The sequence below is a fragment of the Tiliqua scincoides genome, chromosome 5, assembly GCF_035046505.1.
Source record: "Tiliqua scincoides isolate rTilSci1 chromosome 5, rTilSci1.hap2, whole genome shotgun sequence".
NCBI lineage: Eukaryota > Metazoa > Chordata > Lepidosauria > Squamata > Scincidae > Tiliqua > Tiliqua scincoides.
In genome coordinates, this window is record NC_089825.1 from 124,757,839 (window position 1) to 124,777,837 (window position 19,999).

The 19,999-nt window shown below is 52.7% G+C and overlaps 2 protein-coding genes across 2 annotated transcripts; one reads left to right on the plus strand and one right to left on the minus strand.

Moving 5' to 3' along the window:
• Window positions 1–1,206: 1,206 nt before the first annotated feature.
• ZNF646 (zinc finger protein 646) lies at window positions 1,207–12,684 on the minus strand. Its single transcript, XM_066629223.1, has 2 exons — window positions 11,791–12,684; window positions 1,207–7,496 (listed from the first exon to the last, which is right to left on the minus strand). Exon 2 carries the CDS (start codon window positions 7,358–7,360, stop codon window positions 2,420–2,422), a length of 4,941 nt encoding a protein of 1,646 aa, XP_066485320.1. The 5' UTR covers window positions 7,361–7,496; window positions 11,791–12,684; the 3' UTR covers window positions 1,207–2,419.
• Window positions 12,685–13,083: 399 nt separating this feature from the next.
• ZNF668 (zinc finger protein 668) lies at window positions 13,084–19,094 on the plus strand. Its single transcript, XM_066629229.1, has 2 exons — window positions 13,084–13,514; window positions 16,702–19,094. The coding sequence occupies exon 2, from the start codon at window positions 16,720–16,722 to the stop codon at window positions 18,496–18,498; it is 1,779 nt and encodes a 592-aa protein (XP_066485326.1). The 5' UTR covers window positions 13,084–13,514; window positions 16,702–16,719; the 3' UTR covers window positions 18,499–19,094.
• The last annotated feature ends 905 nt before the right edge of the window (window positions 19,095–19,999 follow it).

Genomic DNA, 19,999 nt, shown 5'->3' on the forward strand with positions numbered 1-19,999 from the left:
TGAATTTCATAAAAAAGAGGGGGGAGAACTGTTTGTTGGCAAAATTAAAGAAAAAACAGACACACGTATCCCTCCCACCCCAATAAAAAATATTACCCAACTATGTTAGAAATTCTAGAAAACATTCATCACAATTGAGAATACTCAACTACTTTAAAAATTGCTACTTTTTCACTGAACTGAGTCACTGAAGAATTTAGATGGCTTCCATTTTGAGACTTGGGCTCAGTACGTGTTCACCTGCAACACACTTAGGAAATTCTGCCCAGATGAGAAAATGATGGAGTTGGCTTAGGAACAGCACCGGAGCATTGGGATCCTTTTTGAACTTGCCAACCCCCCCACAGGAGAGGAAAGACTAGCAGCAGTCAAGTTTCTAGACCTCTTGTTTCAAAAAGCTTAAAAATTATTTAAATGTAAATGATTCCCTTTCTACAACCTCATAGTAGACCAATACAACTAAGAACATCCCTTTTAGGTAATAAGTGTAAGCCCTCAGCAATGCATTCAGAATCATCAGGTGGTAGAGCCCTGTGGGAACCACACCACTTCAAACCAGGGCGGGGACGGAGGTTATAGCACAGCTCAATGCTTTTCTTTGTAAGAGAGAGAGAAAAGCTTCATTGCATGTAAGAGAAAACTAAGATGTTGGGCAAGTTCTAGTGTGGCCTTCTCCCAGATAGGTTAGTTTTGTCAGTGCAGGGAGCTACCGATGTGGTCAGATCTTCATCTGCAGTTTGAAGTGGCAGAAGCCTAGCAGGGACTCTACAGTGCAATTCTTATGAATGCACGGATAGATTATAAGGGTTGTACCCAAGTGAGTGAGTCCTACTTGGGCCCAATCCTATTTAACTTTCCAGCACTGATGCAGCTGGGGCATCTGTTGCATCCAGGGGTGATGGTGGGGCAGTTACAGAGGCCTCCGCAAGATAAGGGAACATTTGTTCCCTTACTTCAGGGCTGCATTGTGATTGCATCAGTGCTGGAAAGCTGGAAAGGATTGGACCTTAACCTCACTGAAATTAATAGGACTTCAGTTAGTCACAGTTAACTCTTCTATTGATTTAAAGGGTGGTTAGATATTTCTATTGATTTAAATTGTGGTTAGATATAACTTTCCTTGGCTACAACCCACAAGCGTGTCAAAAACCAAAATTTGTTAAGAAGCCAACAGGATTAAGAGAATGGCTCAAGAAAATAACCCAAAATTCTCTAACCACCACTTCTCAGGATCAACATGAGACTCATGCAAAGGACTGACTTCAGCTGGAGCACTGATGACCACAAGTCTCCTCTCCTTAGTGTTTCAAAAAATTATTGACATTATGGGTGAATGGACTGTAGCTCAAGAGGTGGGTTGGCGGCAACACCCAGACAGGTCTGAAGAGCCTTGTGCAACAAGTATGTGCTACAGAGCACACGGGTACAGATAGGCTGATGGCTGCACTCCCCCAAAATGTTATTTTCCTGAAGGCTGTAAAGAATTTGACCATTTCTTGCAGATGGTGAACATTTCATTCTCCCATTCATGTCACTGGAGCTGACAACCAAAGCTGCCCCAATTTTGCAAAGAACAGTTTGTTTACTCGTGTAAACACAAAAACTTTAATTGAGCTGCCTCTAAAAATCCATTCTAACACAATGATCATTTAGTTAATTTGTTTTAAATTGCTCTCAAAGAGCTCAAGTTGCCTCTGTTTTGGGTAGGTCTTAAACAACTTGGTATTCTTTCACAATGAGGACAAGTTTTTTTCCCCAGTTAAGGAGGTAGTAATTGAAATAATTGCTCCACATCAAGAGCTTGTGTGTATCTTTGTTCAGCAACAAAAGTTAACTCTTTCCTCCTCTATTTTAGGACAATACTTTTGTGATTAAAAAAATACCCCAAACTAAAAAACCAGTAACTGAAATGCCTATGGGGTTTAAACATGGGGGTTGCTACTAATCCGACTTTCAAAACAGATTTAAAAGGCTAAAAAAAGTCTGAAAACTCAAATTTGTGGGGGATTTGAGCACATGCTTGAAATGTTCCAAGGGTGCTAAGATTCCGTTCTCCAAATAGGATCCAAGACCAAAAAGGTACAAATTGCTGTGGGGGGACGTTTTCAAGGGACACGAAAGAGGTACAGTTAGGAGTGCTCAGTGCAGCATTCCACTAAGGGGAAAGAGTTCATACCCACTACATTTCCTGACCTGACGCTCTACAGGGAATCATGCACCCCATTTGCCCAATACCATCATTCGCTGGTGTGCCCCTTTGCCCTCATATGCACACCCCTTATTCTTTTCCTTCCTCTCAATGCCTGGACAATTGTTCCCCTGGACACATCTACCCAACCAGCCAACTTCCCAATTCCTTGCAGCCTGCTCTCCCTGCCATATAATTCTTGACACATACTTCACACATGTGCCAACACGCTCAGCTCCCTTCCCCTGTGGCAACACCCCCAGCCTCAGGGTGCCCATCGTCCTTAGCGTGCAACAGTTGGTGCTGCCGGAGGCTGAGGTGATGTGAGAACCTTTTTGAGCAGACAGTGCAGGTGAAAGGCCCTTGCTCCTTTGGCCCACCATGAACTTTAGCATGAGCAGCCAAGCGCCTAGCAGTTCGGAAGGCTTTGCCACAATGGGGGCACCTGTGGCGCTTCTTGTTCGTATGAACGTGCAGGTGGTTTTTGAGGGCAAGGAGATTGTAGAACTCCTTCTGGCACGTGGGGCATTGATAGAGGCCGGTCGTGTGGGCCTTCTTGTGGTTTAGCAGACTACCGGCATGGCGATACGTCCTCTCACAACTGTTACACTTGTAGGGCCGCTCCTCCACAGGCTTATTGTCTACCACAAGACAAGGGGAGGAACAGCCATCCTTGGCAACATCTGTTGCCTCAGCCTGGTGCCTCCTTAGGTGCCGCATCAGATCTCGCGAGGCCCCGTAAGCTTTGCCACACTGTGAGCACTCAAACCGTTTCTTTGTGTGCACACGACTGTGGTTCTTTAGAGAAGTGTGGTTGGGAAACTGTTTGGGGCACAAAGAACACTGGAGGGGGCCACCAGGAGTCTCACCACAGCTGCTGCCCGACTCCCTTGGAGAAGCCACTTTGCTCTTCTCACGTTCGTGTCCCAAGGTACTCCTGCCACAGGCATGAGGTCGGCGCTGGTGCCTGAGCAGTTGCCGCTGCCACTTGAAGGCTTTGCCGCAATCCTGACATTGGTGGCGCTTGACTTCGTAGTGGATACGCTGGTGGTTTTTGAGAGACATAAGATTGGGATAGGCCTTACTGCACAGGGGGCAGGCGAAGTGCCCAGTCTTGTGGCTCTTCTGGTGGTTGAGTAGGCTGCCTGCATGGCGGTACGTGCGCCCACACTCCTTACATCGGTACGGACGCTCTTCAGGGTCTAGGCGATGCTTGGTGGTGTTGAGAGGGTGGGTTGAATTCTCAGGTTTTCCTGCCCGCTTGGCATGAGCAGTCCTCCTGGAAGGGTGGGGAGAGGGATCCCATTTCCTGTCACGGTGGACCCTCTGGTGGCTGGCCAGTTGCTTCTGGAGCCGGAAAGCCTTGGGACACTCTGGGCATCGGTAACGTTTGGTTTCGAAGTGGGTGCGGTTGTGGTTCTTGAGAGCCATGAGGTTGTAAAACTGCTTCTGGCAGACACTGCAATGGAAAAGCCCCGTCTTGTGAGTTTGCTTGTGATTGATCAGGCTGCCTGCGTGCTTGTAGCTGCGCCCACAAATATCACATTGGAAGGGCCTTTCCAGTGGTGAGCCGTCTTCTTCAGCACAAGGACCACCATTTTCCCCGCCTCTTGCCACGTCTTCCTCTTCTGCATCTTTCTCTTCTTTTGCAAGATGAAGAGCCTGATGGGCCTCCAGGGCTACCTCTCCCTCAAAAGCCTCCTCACACACCTGGGTCTTTCTGCTCTCAGACTGGCTGGCATTCAACACTTCTTTTTGTCCTAATGTTTTCTCTCCACAAGGAGACATGAGAGAGGAAGAGTTTGATGGGTCTTTCCCCCTTTGATGTTCCATAACACTTTCAATGACGGTTTCCTCCTTCAGTGGCACATAACTAGCAGGTAGCCCTTCTCCTCCTACAGAAGCCGGTGGCCGGATTTCCGGCACACTACCATTCAGCTTGCATCTTGGATGGTTCCGGAGGTGGTTCCGGTAGGCAGACATATTGGGGTACTGTCGGCAGCAGACACCACATTGGTAGTCTCCAACCTGGTGGATCTTCTTGTGATTGACCAAACTGCCACCATGCCGGTAGGTCTTGCCACACTGACCACATGCATAAGGACGGTTGTCCAGGGATTCACTGGCACCAGCGGACACTTCCACCAGTGCTGGGGGTGGCTGGTCCTCCTCTAGCCGAGGAGCTCGTCTGAGCTGGATGGAGGTGTCAGCCAAGGCAGCAGCCTTCTCCTCCTGATGCCCCTCACTGTGCTCTTCCAAGCTGGTGATATCATCAAATGGCTGACCACAGTAGCCACAAATGTGAGAAAGGAGTTGCTCCTCCTCTTGATCTGCTGCCTCCTCCAACTGGACCTCAGTCCCCTCTTTTATTCCTGCTTTGTGCCCTGGATCTTCTTGGGCTTCACCTTCTTCATGAGATAGGTTGTGATGGTGCTGGAGGTCCTCGTTGCTGGGAAAGATCATGCCACAGAGACTGCAGAGAAAGGGCTGTTCCTCAGCATTGCCTTCCCCAGGAAGGCTGCCCTGGCTGGATGCTGTGGCCTTGGCATGCCCATGGAAGTGGTTCTTCAGAGCCAGAAAGCTGGAATACTCTTTGGGACAGAGGGAGCACTGATAGATGCCTGTCTGATGGGTCTGCTTGTGGATCACCAAATTGCTGGCCTGGTCAAAGCCCACCCCACATACCTCGCACAGGTAGGGAAACCCCTCGGCTTCCGCTGGCAACGGCGAGGGAGTGTCAGACTGGGACTGCCAGCCATTCAGTACAACACCGTCTTCTAGAACATCACAGCCATCTTTGAACTCACTCCCCAAAGGCAGTATCCCAGGCATGGCGGCTCCATCTTCTGCTTCTGCCTCCTCGTCCTCGTTTGTTGTTACCACCACCTCAGGCTGTCCCCTCCTGGGCTTCTGATGTCCTCGCAAGTGGCTCTTGAGTGAGGCGACATTCTGGAAATGCTTGCTGCAAACTGAGCAGCTGAAGTCACCCGTCTGGTGAGTCTGCTTGTGGTTAATCAAGCTCCCCGAATGCCGGTACGATTTGCCACAGAGATCACATCCGTAGAGCCGCAGTATGGGAAGGGGGGACTCAACCCTCTCTGTCATCCCTTCTGGCGGTTCCCCTTCACTGCTATGCTGCAGGGTATGATTCTGCAGGCTGGTCTCACTGGCAAAGGAAACACCGCATTGGCTGCAAACATGTGCCACCTCAGAGGAAGGGAGGACATCCTCGGCCACAGCCACCCCTTTCTCTAAGGCTTCCACATCCTGTTTGATAGCCTGGAGAAGATCTGCCTCCTGCAGGTGAAAGCCACCAAGCCTGGGAACCATTGCCACGTCTGTGTCTTCGGAACAGGCCAGGTGGCGCAGCTGATGGAGCTGGAACTCGGCCTCCTCCTCGAAGCTCTCCCCACAGCTACTGCAGGACAGGCCGCCTCCATGCTCCTTGCTGCTCATGCGGGCTGCCCGCAAATGCACACGGACATGATTTCGGAGTGCCATGAGGTTGGAGTACTGCTTAGGGCAGATTGAGCACTGGAAGATCCCTGTCTGATGGGTGTGGCGATGGTTCACGAGACTGCCCCGATGCCGGTAACTCCGCCCACAATCTTCACATCGGTAAGGCCGCTCTTCCTCCCCAGCACCTCTTTCTTCCTCCTCCTTTGGACAAGAGGCTCCTCCCCAGACATCCAGAGGTTGTACATGGCAGTTTCCAGGATCCTCATGGCTGTCCTCCTCTCTGCCTGGGTCCAATAAAGTGGAAGGATGTTGGGAGGCCTCTTCTGGTGCTGGTGAGCCAAGCTTGGCTTTGAGGTGGACCCGCAAGTGGTTCTTCAAGGCAGCCAGATTGTAGAGCTGTTTAGAGCAGACACTACAGCTGTACACCCCAATCTGGTGACTCTTCCTATGGTTAATGAGGCTCCCTGCATGCCGATAAGTCCTGCCACAATCCCCACAACGGAAGGGACGCTCCTCAGACATGGGATAGCTTTCCTCAACTTTCAAACTAGCTTCCCACCCCCCATTGGTGTCGGGTGCCAGCTGTGAGGGGGTGCTGCCTTCCTCTTCCTCTTCATCTGCCTCTTCTGGGTAGAGGCAGCTGTGTCCCTTCAGTTCCTCCTCATCAGCAAAGGTCCCACCACATCGAACACAAAGTTCCCCATCTGGGTTGCAGCGTTCACCACCTCCTGCCTTGGAGGAGTCTTTGAGGCTACAGGGGGCACTCTCGCCACAGTTTGTGCCTGTTGGAGGAGGCTGGTAGATATCTAGCTTCGCTGAAGTCTCTATGGACTCCTCCTCCCAGATACTGCGTTCAGAGCCCTCCCAGGCTGGTAGGCCTGTCATCCCACTCTCGTCTTGGTCATGAGCTTTCTGGTGGCTCAGCAGCTCGGAGGGGAGCCGGAAGGCTTTGTGGCAAAACCGGCACTTGTATGGCCGATACTCCGAGTGAAGGCGAGTGTGGCTCTTCAGCGCCATGAGGTTGGAAAACTCCTTGTAGCACATGGCACACTGGTACACACCAAGAGTGTGACTCTGCTTGTGATTGGTTAGGCTGCCGGCATGCTTGTATGCCTTGTCACATTGGTTGCACTTGTAGCGCCGCTCGTCCACAGCTGCAGCCCCAAGTCCCGCCTCCTTTTCTCTCTGCAACTCCTCAGTCTCCGATTCCATCTTGATGGGGAACTCCAAGTGAGAAAAGTCTGCTGGCACCACTGACTCAGCAATGTACTTCTCCAGGTTAGTCAGTAGGCTCCCACTACCACCCCCTTCCATCCCTGAACAGGTATCGGCATCTGACGAAGAAGTGTCTTGGCTCCTCTGGAAAGCATAGCTCCCGCCATTACTCCCCTCTTCCTCCTCCTGGTCCCGGTTGGCGCGAGCCAGACAGCGGTGGCTAGTAAGCTGGGAAGATGCCCGGAAGCCTCGGCCACAATCCCGGCACTTGTAGCGCTTCTCCTCCGTATGGGTGCGGAGGTGGCTCTTGAGGGCCATGGGGTTGGAGAAATCCTTGTGGCACAGCAGGCAGCGAAAGAGGCCCACCTCGTGGGTGCGTCGGTGGTTCACCAGGCTGCCAGCATGGCGGTAACTTCGTGGGCACTGCTTGCACTTGTACGGACGCTCCTCCTGCCCAGCAGACTGTTCACAGGTCAGGGCAGCATCCCCCTCGGCCATCGCTCACATTGGAAGATATCCTCCTTGCTTCCCACTCTCTTTAAAGGGCAAGCCACAGGCCTTCTGGTACAAAGGATGATCCCATTGCATAGTCCCAAAGTGGTGTTTTTCTTCCCAAAAGCTCTAATCCCAAGACCTATAGAGACAAAACAAAAGTGTTAGGAAATCCCTCATTATCAGGCTGAATAATATCACCTGCACCAGAACATTAGGGGCCACAGTGGGGAACAACATACATCCAATATTATCATTTTTTCTATTTCTTATTTTTCTTTCTAATGACAAGCATCGGTCCCCCCAGGCTGCAGCATGGCTCCACTCCAGGAAGCTCTTTGGCTCCTCCTGACTTGGCTGGCTAAAAACGCTTCTGGATCTGGCTGGGTCTTTGTCTGAAAGCAGGCTCACTTGCTTAGCTGCTGCAACAAAGGTTATGAAATTACTATTCATATAACAGGATCCTACAGATCCGGGGCCATTTGCAGAGTCTACTAACTGGTGCAGGTTCTTGTAAGTATAGAGACCCGTTTGCAGTTTGGTTTTGAAGTTATAGATGGAGCTACACTCCAATTACCTGAAGATATTTATTGAAACGGAAGGACTACTGGGTGCCCGTGTATCCAGAACGGATCCCCAGAGTCTTTGCAAGGCTTCATTGCATTGTTTCTCACTGCTCTTTGTTATAACTGTGCTTCTGTTTTTAGTACTGTGATTGTGTGCATCTCTTCCTGTGGGCAATTAGCCGTTTCTGGTTTCCACTTTGGCGCCAGTCCTACTGCTTATTGTATTTCAAATGTGCGTGCTTTTAATTTGCTTTTTGAATTTGTATACTTTTATGCTTTACAAGGCTGCGTCGCTGTCACCCTGCCACTGGCAGGGTTTGTCAATGCCTCAAAGTATCGCAATAAGTGGTCCGCACTGCAGGGAAAGTGCAGCCCCTTCAGAACTGAGCACTTGTGGGGGTGGTAAACCACTGTGGAGCAGGCAGAACCTTTAGTGCCACCTCAGAGCTGGGGTAGGAAAGAGGCTGAGACATCCTGTCTCCTCCACCATGAGGATTCAAGAGGCCTCCCAGGGAAGTTGTGGCTAGAACTCAATAAACTAGGTCTCTTTGCCTCCCTCAGCTCCTTCTCCCAAAGGTTCCTCATCACGGGTGGGCAGGCCCTTTTGTAGCTGGCTTTCCCCCTTCCCTTCCTGCTGCCTGCCTACTCTCCCAGCTGCCCCCCCCCACGTGCTCAATTGTGGCAGCTGAGGCAAGCCTAGAAAAATGCCTGCTCGGCTTGTCCTCAGGTGCCTGCTCAGGCCTGCAAACTTCTTAGCTGCTGACCTTGCTGTGAGACCTTTCTAGCCACCCAGGTAAGTCTGCAGCTGGATACTTTTTATTTTTATTTTTTACATAATGTTGTATTTTTAGATGGGTACTGTAAGCCACCTTAAGATTTTGGGTTGGTAAGAGGTAACTGTTTCAAATACATAAAAACTTATTTCCCCATTCTTCTCCTACCCAGTCTGCCTACCCAGAGCCTCATTCCAAACATACCCTGGGCAACATTTTTGACTAACTCTCTGGCCTGCCATTTACCTGTCCATGGATCTAGCCAAGCATTGCATCCAACTTGGGTTTCCATTCTGTTGGAACTCCCAAACTCAACTCACTGCGTGCTCAGCTGCCTGTGACATTTTGCTAATGTTCAGTCCCTGCCCCTTAAGAGCACAACCTCACAGTTCTGTAGGAAGTCCCTTCTCTAACCCAATGAAACAGAAACAGCCAATAGGCTGGCAGCCCCTGCCACACTGCACACCAAACACAGACTCCTCCATAGCCCCCACCCATTCAGAAAGGAACACTAGCTCTTTCACTGAAATCCAGCACCCAAATTACTTCCAAAGAGAATGCCTGTTGTGCACCTCATCTGCTTCTGCTGTTTGTCTGCAACATCCTGTTTAATACACAAACACCAAAAAATCCATCTGACCTCTCTGGAGTCTACAGGTCACGCAAGGGGAAGAACCAAAGCTCCATGGCAGAGCACATGTTTTGCATACACAAGGTTCCAGACTCAATCCCCAGCATTTTCAGTTTAAAAAGGGATTCAAGGCCAAACTAGCAGCGCACGCAAATTGTACAATGGAGGTGTACTCCCAACCAGAAGGACTCTTCTTCTCTTGTCAACAACTATGATGCAGGAAGCTGACCTTGTTCAGAAACAGGGCATGCAGCAAGGTTCTCTTTCCCCTACATGCCATTCTCTTGTTGAAAATTTTGTCTCTTCTCCCCCCCCCCCTTTCCCGGGAGTAGAGAGTGTGTTATAAAGCAGTGAAGCTTCCAAGCAGCAACGCTGACTGAGAAAATGGTACATGGGAAAGAACAATCCCTTACATGGTCCATTTCTGATGTGGGTCACTCCCCCCCCCCACATCACTGTCTTTCTCTTTGTGTAAAACGCAACACTGTCTTTCTCTTTGTGTAAAAACTCCCCCGCAGTTGTGCAGTCTGGGTCAGAACCAATACTAGGATGGTATGTGAGTGGGTGAGTGGGGGGTTAGCTCTTTTGACCTGTGCCGTGAACCAATAAAATGTCCACCCATCCTGCAGCAGCTCATATTTGCTGCTGATGGAAAGCTTCTATGGGTGCCAAAGGGAAACTTCCCTCCTAGGGCAGTTTCAGGTGGGGGTTGGGAATTTTCATCAGGACTGTAATATAGGTAAAAGGGTTTCCTCTCTCTCTCTCACTGCGCTGCCCACCTGGATCACTCACATCTTTTATCCAGGTTTCTATAAACCCAAGTGGAAAGATAGCAATATGTTAAATGTCACATCCAGTTTGACTTTCAGTGAGTGACATTCTCCAAATCATGCTTCTCCCTTCCACGGAATACTAGACTTTGGCATCAGTTGGTGAAGAAGGTGATTGGTAGTAAATTCAGCAATGCCATAAGGAAGCCCTTGTTTGGGCAATGCAGAACTAACTTGTGAAACTCACTGCCACATGATGTGCGGGTGGTTGCTTAGATAGATTTCAAAAGTGAGCAGGGTCACAAGTCTATCAAGGGTTCATAATCAAGATAGCTAAACTGATTCTCAGAAGCAATACACACTAAGAGGGCCAAACAGCAAATAGCCCTTGTACCCTTACTTGTGGATTTCCAGAAATATCTGATTGGTCACGACAAGAAAAAACAATACCCTCTTTAATCTTAATTAAAATTATTGCGAAATGTTTTATTTTATAATAAATTGTCAGTTCTTTGAATGCTTATTAAAATGTGTGACAAAATTCTGACAAATACACAATACATTTAAGAAATTCACTAATCCAAACCCTGACAGACACCTGTTTTTGGAGGGAAGAGGGTTGGACTAAGTCATGGAGGACAGAGCTATTCAAAGCTATGAACTGAGGCAGCTACACTGAGTCTCCACGGACAGAGGCAGTATACCTTTGAACACCTGATGCCAGGGACAAACCGCAGGGGAACATCATCATCTTCATGCAAACTCCCTAAAATACTAGACTGTAAGGAGCTTGGTCTGATCTAACACAGCAACTCTTATTTTCTTGTTATATTTGTCTTAATTCCCCTCTTTCCAAAATGAACTTTGTTGCAGAATGGGTGTGAGAATGAATATTATGAGAAAGTCACGTGGTCTTCCCTGGACTGAAGTATGCACATATAAGTCTCTGAGCATAAACTGCAAGTCAAAGAAAAATGTGGTGTAGTGCAAGAAGATCAAGATAACACCTGGGGGGAAGATCACCAGGGAGCCAGGTGGTGCAGTGGTTTAGGAGGTGGACTTAGACCTGGAAGATCCAGCTTCAAACCCCGCCTCAGACATAAAGCTTCCTGGGTGACCTCGGGCCTTTCTCTCAGCCTCACCTACCTCACAGGATTGTTGTGAGGACAAAAGGAGGGGAGCACTGTGTACACTGCCCTGAGTTCTGTAGAGGAAGGGTGGTATAAAAATGTGGAAATAAAATTAAATCACTGACTTTGGAAAGGAAGCGGTGCATTTGTATACAGTTGGGTGTACTAGAACCAGGATCTCTATCTAACAAAGGGAGGATTTCATGAGTCAGGACAGATGAAGAGAAAAGACTCTGCATTCTCTTCCCAGCTGGAAAAAAGAGTAGACTGATTACAAGGTTACACTTTCTCCAATAGTTATGATAGATTGACATAAATAGGAGGGAGGACCCAGTTCTGGAAAGCCTGTGTGGTCCAAGGAATGGAGCTTTTTTTATACATGTGACAGACTGGTTTTTATTTCTGCAGCTCTGATTTTCCCACAACATTTTCTCACATGACAATGCTGCTGGAAAGCACTTCAGGCCAAAAGGCGCCCCAGAAAGACACTGTTGTGCTGCTTACGTAAGGGAATAACGATAGTGCAGGACTTCAGACATTGCTGTGAACAGCTCCAGCTTTCTTACCTCTCAGATCACGCTGAGCAGGCCAGGTGAGCACAGTGTTTCTCGAACGCAAGGAGTGGAAAAGAACCGTCTTCCCCAAAGGTGGAAAACAGTCCAAGAGGCGGCATATTAAGCTGAGCAGATCCAGAATGGCAGCTGGGGGGGATGTGTTCCTAAACCGGTGCAGGCTGCATCACAGGACTTGAACGGCTGTACTGACTGTTCTGGAGCAGAGGGAAGGAGACCTTGGGGAGATCCTTCAGAGTCCCGTCCTCAGTTCAGGAGGTAAAAGCCAAAGGGCAGAGAAACAAGAAGACCCTGAGTGTGTGGAGGCTGGGAAAGCTCCAGGTACAGTTGTGAGTTTCCAGAAGTACTTTGCAGCGGCCTGACTCCCAGTCTCGCAAGCGCAGGCAGAGGTTCTGTGCTGGGGGAGGTCAACGCAGGGTTGCAGTAGAGTTGGAGTGGAGAGACGGCTCTCTGGGGGGCCCCAGGGCCAGGCGTGCAGGAGCAGGCATACAGTGTCCAGGGGAGGGGGAAGGGCCGGGACACTGGAGGCGAGGTCGGCGCCTGGGTTGCAGTCACCAGTGGCGGTCTGGGGGCCTCACTCTGCTGGTTGTTCAGGGGTCAGCCGTGAGGCAGGGGCTGGCCCCTCCTTGCCTTCCTCCTGCTGCTGGCGCTGCCTCGGCTCCCAGGAGCGCAGAACAGGGCAGGGCGGCCCTGTCCTCCTCCCCCCTTGCCCACCGCTGCAGGCTCCTGAGGGGGCCGGCTGTGAGGGAGGCGGCTCGGCCAGCCCTGGTGGGACCCTCTTGCGCCCCGAGGGAAAGGCCGCGCCCAGGCTCTCCCGGGACCCAGGACGCGGGCCGGGGCAGGGCAGGGGCCCCAGCAGCCTCCGCCTGGAGCCCAGAGGCCGGGCCCGGAGCAGTCCCAGAGGCCGGGCAGCCACCAACACTTCCTTTTGTTGCTAGGAAACAGGAAATGTGCGCCTCCAAAGTCCTCCCCCGGTTCCACTTCCGGCGGGGCTCTCCTGCCCGTGACGGGAAGGGTCCCCTCCAAAGCCTTCCCCACACCGCAGAGGCAGGAGGAAGCCGTGCCGAGGAAGCACCAGCAGGTTCTGCACGCAAGTGGGGGGAACCTCAGGCTGGCGCCGCTCTAGGCCGCAGCGTCTCTATGGCAACCCCCAAGTGAAAAGCCGGTCCGTTGTAGACCGGAAGTGGAAAGAATGCTGCGATCCCGCGCCGACGCAACGCACACTCCACTTCCGGTCTAGCTTTCGACGCAGACTAGGTGCTTACCATGGAGATGCAGTGACCTAGAGCGACCAGCGAGGGCCATAGAGTCACGGAAGCCCCGTTGCTGTGGAGATGGACGGGTGTAAACCCTAAATAGGGTTTCCACCGGAAGTGGCGGGCGTGTGTGGCGTGGGGCTTCCTGCCCTCGCGCGGCGTGTCGCAGGGATGAGGCCCCCCGCGACAGGGGGGCGGTGTGCTTAGTTCCGCATTGCCGGCACTGCGCGAGGAGGGAGCCAGAGCCCCCCGGCCCGCAGAACATGACGGCACTGGCTCCTGAGTAGCCCGCCGGGGCTGGGCTGCCCCCGCCGCCGGGACTGCTCTGCCACCGGCCGAGGCTGCGTGTGAGGCGGGGCCTGCGCTGGCGGCGGGGAGGAGGACCCGGGGGCCGGGGCCCCCCGGTGGGGCCTCCGCAGCGCCCGGCGGCTGGACGGCACGGGCCTGTCTCCGAGGGGCCAGGTGAGCGGAGGGCTCCGCGCGGGCCTGGCTGGGCTCCCTGCACGAGGCGGAGGCGGAGCCGCGGGAGGAGAGCAGCGCCTCCCGGCTTCCCTCGCGTCCTCCCCCGGGTCCCAGCGCCCCCCGGATGGCGCTGCGGTGGAGGCGGCGGGCGGCAGATAGAGGAGGCGGCAGGTAAGGGGAAGGCCGTGCTGCCTCGGCGCCCCTCGCAGGCCGGCCCCGCCGCACGGGCCCGTTCCCCCTCCCGGCCCGCCTCGCCTCGCCGCCACCTAGGAGGCGCTCCTGCCCGGTCCTAGAGACCGCCAACTCACACGGCCTCTGTCGGCTGGCCAGCCGGCACCGCATCCCCTCGGGCGCCGGCGCGGCTCTGCCCTGCTCGGCCTGGCCCGGGCGCGACGGCGGCAGGGGCAGCGCCGGCTCGGGCCCCTCTGGGGGGTGCCAGGAGCCTCCGCGCTGCCTGGGCGGGAGGGCGCCCCTCGGTCCTAGAGAGCGCCATTCTGCGCACGCCCCGCTTTGTCTGCTCGCCGGCCGGCCGGCGGCCTCCCTGTGGAGCGCTTGCGAGTCTGCCCCGCTTTCCCAGCACGCGCCCGCCTGGCTGCCGGGGAGCCCTCGGTCTCCCTGTGGAGGCGGGGACCCCGTTCGCGGAGGGGCAGACCCTAGTTCCCGCACTGTCCCTTCCGCCTGACTGGACAGAGTCCTTGGTCTGTGGAACTCCCTGCTACTGGCCCTGGGGCGGCGTCTGGCCTGCATGCCTTTGGGGGGGAGTCTGTGGAACTCCCTGCCACAGGGTGTGGTGATGGCATCGGCCCTGCTTTAAAAGGGGGTTGGACGCATTTCTGGAGGAAAGCTCCATACAGGTTGCTGGCCGCGATGGGTGTGCGCAGCCTCCTGATTCCAGAAGGCTGGCTCAGAGTGCCAGGTGCAGGGAGGGCACAGGGCGCAGGTCTCCTGCTGTCTTGTCCGCTCCGTGAGGCATCTGGAGAGCCGCTGGGAGATGCAGGAGGCTGGACTAGCCTGGCTCTCATCCAGCAGGGTTCTTCTTAAGTTCTTAACTTAAAAGCCAAGTCAAGGCTTCAGTCCTATAAAGTCTTCCCAGGAGCAGGCCCCACTGAACCCCAGGGGGCTTCCTTTTGAGCTGAATGCATCCCAGTGTACTTGCAGCTTCCTTTTGTTATTTCAGCTCTTTCTCTTTGAAGGTTACCAACTCCTCAAGATCTGCTTGTGGTTTCTAGGTGATTGCTGAAAGTCATCCTGGAGACTTTAGCCAAGCTCCCTTGTCTGATAGGCAGGTCCTTTCCCCCCAGTTCCATCAAAAATACCTCCTAGTTCTTACAAAGCAACAAAGTCCCTTGAGATTAAGACTTTTTAAACCAAGTCTATTGTGTATAGCATAAATGTGTATTAAATCTCTTAAGAACCTCTCAGTTGTTTTCTCTGTGGTGAATGTCACAGCTGCCCTCTGAAAGCAGCACCTATAGAAGTCTTGCCAGTGCTGAAAGTTATGATCATAGCAGCTGTTCTTTATGGAGTCTGATCCTGGCCTATCTGAGTCAGTGTTTTCTTCACAGACCGGTAGCAGTGAGTCAGGGATTCATGTGGGGATCTTTCCTGCCCCTGCCTGAAGAAGCTGTGAGGGACATAGAACTGAAGACCTTTTGCTGACAAACCCAATGTCTTCCTGCTGAGCTATGGCCTCTTCTCAAAGCAGCATATTTGCCCCACCCTTACCTTGCATAGAATAGATATCTCCTACCCCCAGTCCTACCCAAAGGAATTTGGCTATTCATTTAATTTGCTGTTTTTAAGATTGCAGCCTCCCCAGGCTTAAAGATAGGTTAGCCTAGAAATCCCTACATACATGTACTAGGACCTCGCTACCCCTTAGCTGCATAGGGTCCTGATAGAACAGGAACTCGTTTGTCCAATCATGGAACCCCATAAAACCGTAGGCTGCTCCTTTTTTAACTCTGCAGGGCAGTTGCCCTTTTCCTGCTCTGCTCATCTGTGCCAGTTTTGCTCCTCTATTGCATATGCAGTCCCTCTGGCATTCTAACTTGAAAGTCCCATTGATCATTTGAGATGGGCGGGAAAGGAGGACTTGAAGCTCTTGAGCACTTGGCTCAGCAGTGAGCTGTGTTGGGTGGTGCTGAAGTGAGGGTACATGGGGCTGGCCTCTCCTCTTGCTGCACCTTTAGAAGGGATGCAAAACCTCTTGTGCAGTGGTTCTCAAACTGGGGCATTGCGACGCCCCAGCCTGAGGGCCCTGGACTCTGCCCTCTTAAAGAGCTGGGGGTGGGGGGAAGGCAGGCGATGTGATCCGCGATGGGATCACATCGCTAAGGGAGGAGCAGGGGTTGGCATACACTTACCAGTCCCTGCAACAGCCTCCAGGGTGTGGGGAGCACTGTGGAACTCTGCAGGGCTTCCTGGGCTTTAGAAAACGAAAGTGGAGCGATTGCGTCTCACTTCTGGTTTGCAATTGCAACTGAAGGCGCGATCCTAATCATGAGTTAGGCTGACGCAAGTCCCTTGCCCCAGCCTAGGAGGGTTGCTAATGTTCCGTAAAGCACGTTTTTGCTTTCTCAGGAGCAAGCCACACCAGCGCATGGAGGTGCGCTGACTCACAGAGATGCTCACCAGCCTCCACAGTGGCTTGTGGGGCAAGCCTTGCAACGGCCGAGCTCGGCCAATGCAAGGCTCTGGGGTGGGCGGGGAGGAGGCAGGAGGGAGGCGTTCCAGGGTGGTGGATGGGTGGTCCCAGGGATGGGTGGGGAGCAGGAGGGGGGGTTGGGATCCTGCTGTAATGCCGGATCCCATCCCCTGTTCCCGAGTAGCGCAGAGTGGCTTTAAGCCACTCCGCTCTCCTCAGACTTGCGCCACCTCAGAGATCCATAGGGACTGCAGTGGCTTACCTGAGGATAAGGGGAAGAGATTCCCCTTACCTCTGGCTGAGCCACTTTGGCGTCTTATCTCGCACTGGACATGGCACAGGCCTCCTAGCTTGCCTGTTCCAGCACAAGACAGAATTGTGCTGCATGTTGCAGCTCTCCCTTAAACATTGCTTTTTCCTGCCTGCCAACTGCAGATCCTGATGTTGCACACCTTGATCCCCTTCTGTGGTTCTGAGGCCTGAGTGCACACAGTCTGGTTTGCTGCTTGTCGCATCACTGAGTTGTTTTGTCTGTTTCAGGCAGCACTCTTTTCAAAGATGGCTGAGGCAGAGGAAGAAGAGGTAGGTGTTGAGGTGAAGTTGGAGGAGGAGGAGGAGGAGGAAGAGGCCAGCTATGTCCAGTCTGGCCGGCGCTACAAGTGCCTGACGTGCAGCAAGACCTTCCCCAGTGTGCCGCGAGTGTTGCGCCACCTGAAGTCCCACACGGCGGGCACCAGCGATGGCTTGACTAGCAAACTCACTTGCCCCAGCTGCAGAAAAGATTTCCCTGACCGTGGCCAGCTCCGCAAACACCAGCTCAGCCACCAGACAGAGCGTCCATTCCAGTGCACGCTTTGTGCCAAGGCCTATAAGACAGCGCCTGAACTGCGCAATCATGGACGCAGCCACAGTGGTGAGAGGCCTTTTGTGTGCCACGAATGCGGCAAGGCCTTCATGCAGCCTGTCTGTCTCCGGGTCCATATGGCCCGGCACACCGGAGACCTGCCGTTCCGCTGCCAGCAATGCCATAAGGGATACGGCACGCTGTCCAAGCTGAAGATTCACCAGCGCTCTCACACGGGTGAGAAGCCATATTCCTGTGGGGAGTGCAACAAGCGTTTTGCTGACCCCTCGGTTTTCCGTAAGCACCGTCGCACTCATGCTGGCCTGCGCCCCTACCAGTGCGAGGTCTGCCATAAGACGTATGCCGAACTAAAAGACCTCAAGAACCATGAGCGCTCACATACTGGCGAACGCCCCTTCCTGTGCCAGGACTGTGGGAAGGCCTTCTCCCGCTCGTCTTCGCTTGCCTGCCATCAGCGCATCCATGCTGCCCACAAGCCATATCGTTGTGGCCTCTGTGGCAAAGGCTTCACCCAGCTTTCATCCTTCCAGAGCCACCAGCGCACCCACTCTGGAGAGAAACCTTTCCTTTGTCCACAATGTGGTCGCATGTTCAGCGATCCTTCCAGCTTCCGCAGGCATCAGCGCGCCCACCAGGGCCTCAAGCCGTATGCCTGCGACAAATGTGGGAAGGCTTTCCGACAACCGGCTGACCTTGCGATGCACCAGCGCATTCACACGGGGGAGAGGCCCCACAAGTGTTCCCAGTGTGACAAGAGCTTTGTGGCCTCGTGGGATCTCAAACGCCACCTGCTGGTGCACTCAGGGCAACGCCCTCACCAGTGTGGGGAATGTGGCAAGAGTTTTGCTGAACGGGCCAGCCTTACAAAGCACTATCGTGTCCACTCCGGTGAGCGACCATTCAAGTGTGGCTTCTGTGGCAAGGCGTTCGTGGTGTCCTCCAGCCTCAGGAAACACGAGCGTACTCACGGCAATGAGAACAACGACAACAAGCCCATGTCTCTTGGTAACCAGGACTTAGTCCCTGGCGACCAGTCAGCCATTGTGATTGCCACTGTGGTATCTGCTTGTGGAGAGTGCGGAGACACATTTGCCTCTGCCCAAGAACTTCGTCGTCATGAACGGCTGCTGCATCCTGGTCTGCGCCCATTTCCATGTTCCGAATGTGGCAAAGGTTTCTCAGACCGGGCTGGGCTGCGTAAACATGAGCGCATCCATTCAGGGATCCGTCCTCATGCTTGTCCCCACTGCTCTAAGGCCTTCCTGGGTGCTTCTGATCTACGTAAGCACCTAAAGACCCACATGGCCCTTGAAAACAGGACCCCTGATGACACTGTAGTGACGGCTACCATAACGACCTATGAGCCACTGGTCCCTGCCCATATCCACCACCATGACCATGACGATGGGGCAGAGACTGACAAAGCATCTCCATCAGACTGTCTGCCAGAAGCTCTCACTGAACCCTCTTAAGCTCCATCCCCTTACCCAACGAGAGATACTTTTTATATACTAGCCGTCTCATGTGCTATGGTCAGCATTCCTACAATGCCTTCCCTTTGGGGCGCATCTCTCTCCAGGCCATCTAGCACTTCTTGTGAAAGGAGGCATGTCTGTGTGTGCTTCAGAAACCCCCTGCTCTCCAAGCCAATCCCCCTCCTTTTCCAGCACCATACATTTGATCAACTGGAGAAGAAAATCTGCCTGGGTGAAAATCATGTTTTCAAAAACATGGGCATCCCTCATCCCCCTCCCCCAACTTGGCAATAGAGGGCCATATCAGAGTGTGTGTTTGTGTGCGCGCTTCAGTGTTCTGCAGGGCATTGTGTATGTATATCCTGTAGCTGGACATGCATTCATTGTGTTCAATTGTTTAACATGTGATGCCGTGTATGATTTTGATGGTGGAAGCAGTGTTAAATAAGCGGGAGGCTTCTGGAGAAGGATAAAGCTAGGAAGCTCCCTCTCCCATCCTCTTTTAGGACAGTTGTCTTTATAAGTGTGATGGGTGCTGCCCTAGCTTGTACAAATGGATCAAAATTTAAAAAGACTTCTTTGTTCACTTTTAATTACTGGGCATCCTGTGTGACTTCCTGCAAGTTGCGGTGATGGGAAATAGAACCCCAGCTCTTGTGTTCCTTCATCTGACCTGTTACATCCTACTCCAGCACTTAAGATGGAATTCAGAAGTTCTGTTCCTTTGCCGTCTGCACCCTTCAGCTGCTATAAGACCCAATATCCTTCCAGAGAGCCCAACAGCCCTGGCTGTTACACCTTTTTATTTACAGGTGTGCATTGCTTAGTGGCATTCTGATCAATGACTGACTGCTTGACTGTGCTCACCCTCCCCCTCTAACCCCCATGCATCTTGCACTCTCCTGTGGCGATTGCCTTTTCCTCCTCAGAAGCTGCAGTGCAATCCTGAAGTGGAACCACTGAAATCTTGTTGAACCAGCCACTTGCCTTTTGGGTGTCCTGCTGAGCATGATCCTTTGATCTCCCCAAATTGGCGGGAGTGAGACATGTGCTGAACAGCAGCAAAAGATCTCACACACTTCACTTCCATTGATCTTGAAGATCAAACGATCGTGCTCAGCAAGATGCTCTAGAGCAGGGGTGCTCAGACCCTGGCCCGGGGGCCATTTGTGGCCTTCAGGGACCCCCAGTCTGGCCCACGGGGAGCCCCCAAGTCTCCAACAAGTCTCTGGCCCTCCAAAGACTTGCTGGAGTCTATGCTGACCTGAAGCAACTGCTCTCAGCGTGACGGCCAACTGTTCGACCTCTTGCATGAGTTGTGGGATGAGGTCGCCCTCCACTGCTTGCCGTCTCATGTCTATAATACAGCAGTGGCAGCGAAGGAAGGCCGACCTTGTTTTGTGCAAGACCTTTTATAGGCCTTGAGCTATTGCAAGACCCTCATTCATTCATAAGTTCCATCTCTAATATATTCATTTATGTAAATTTATTCAAATTT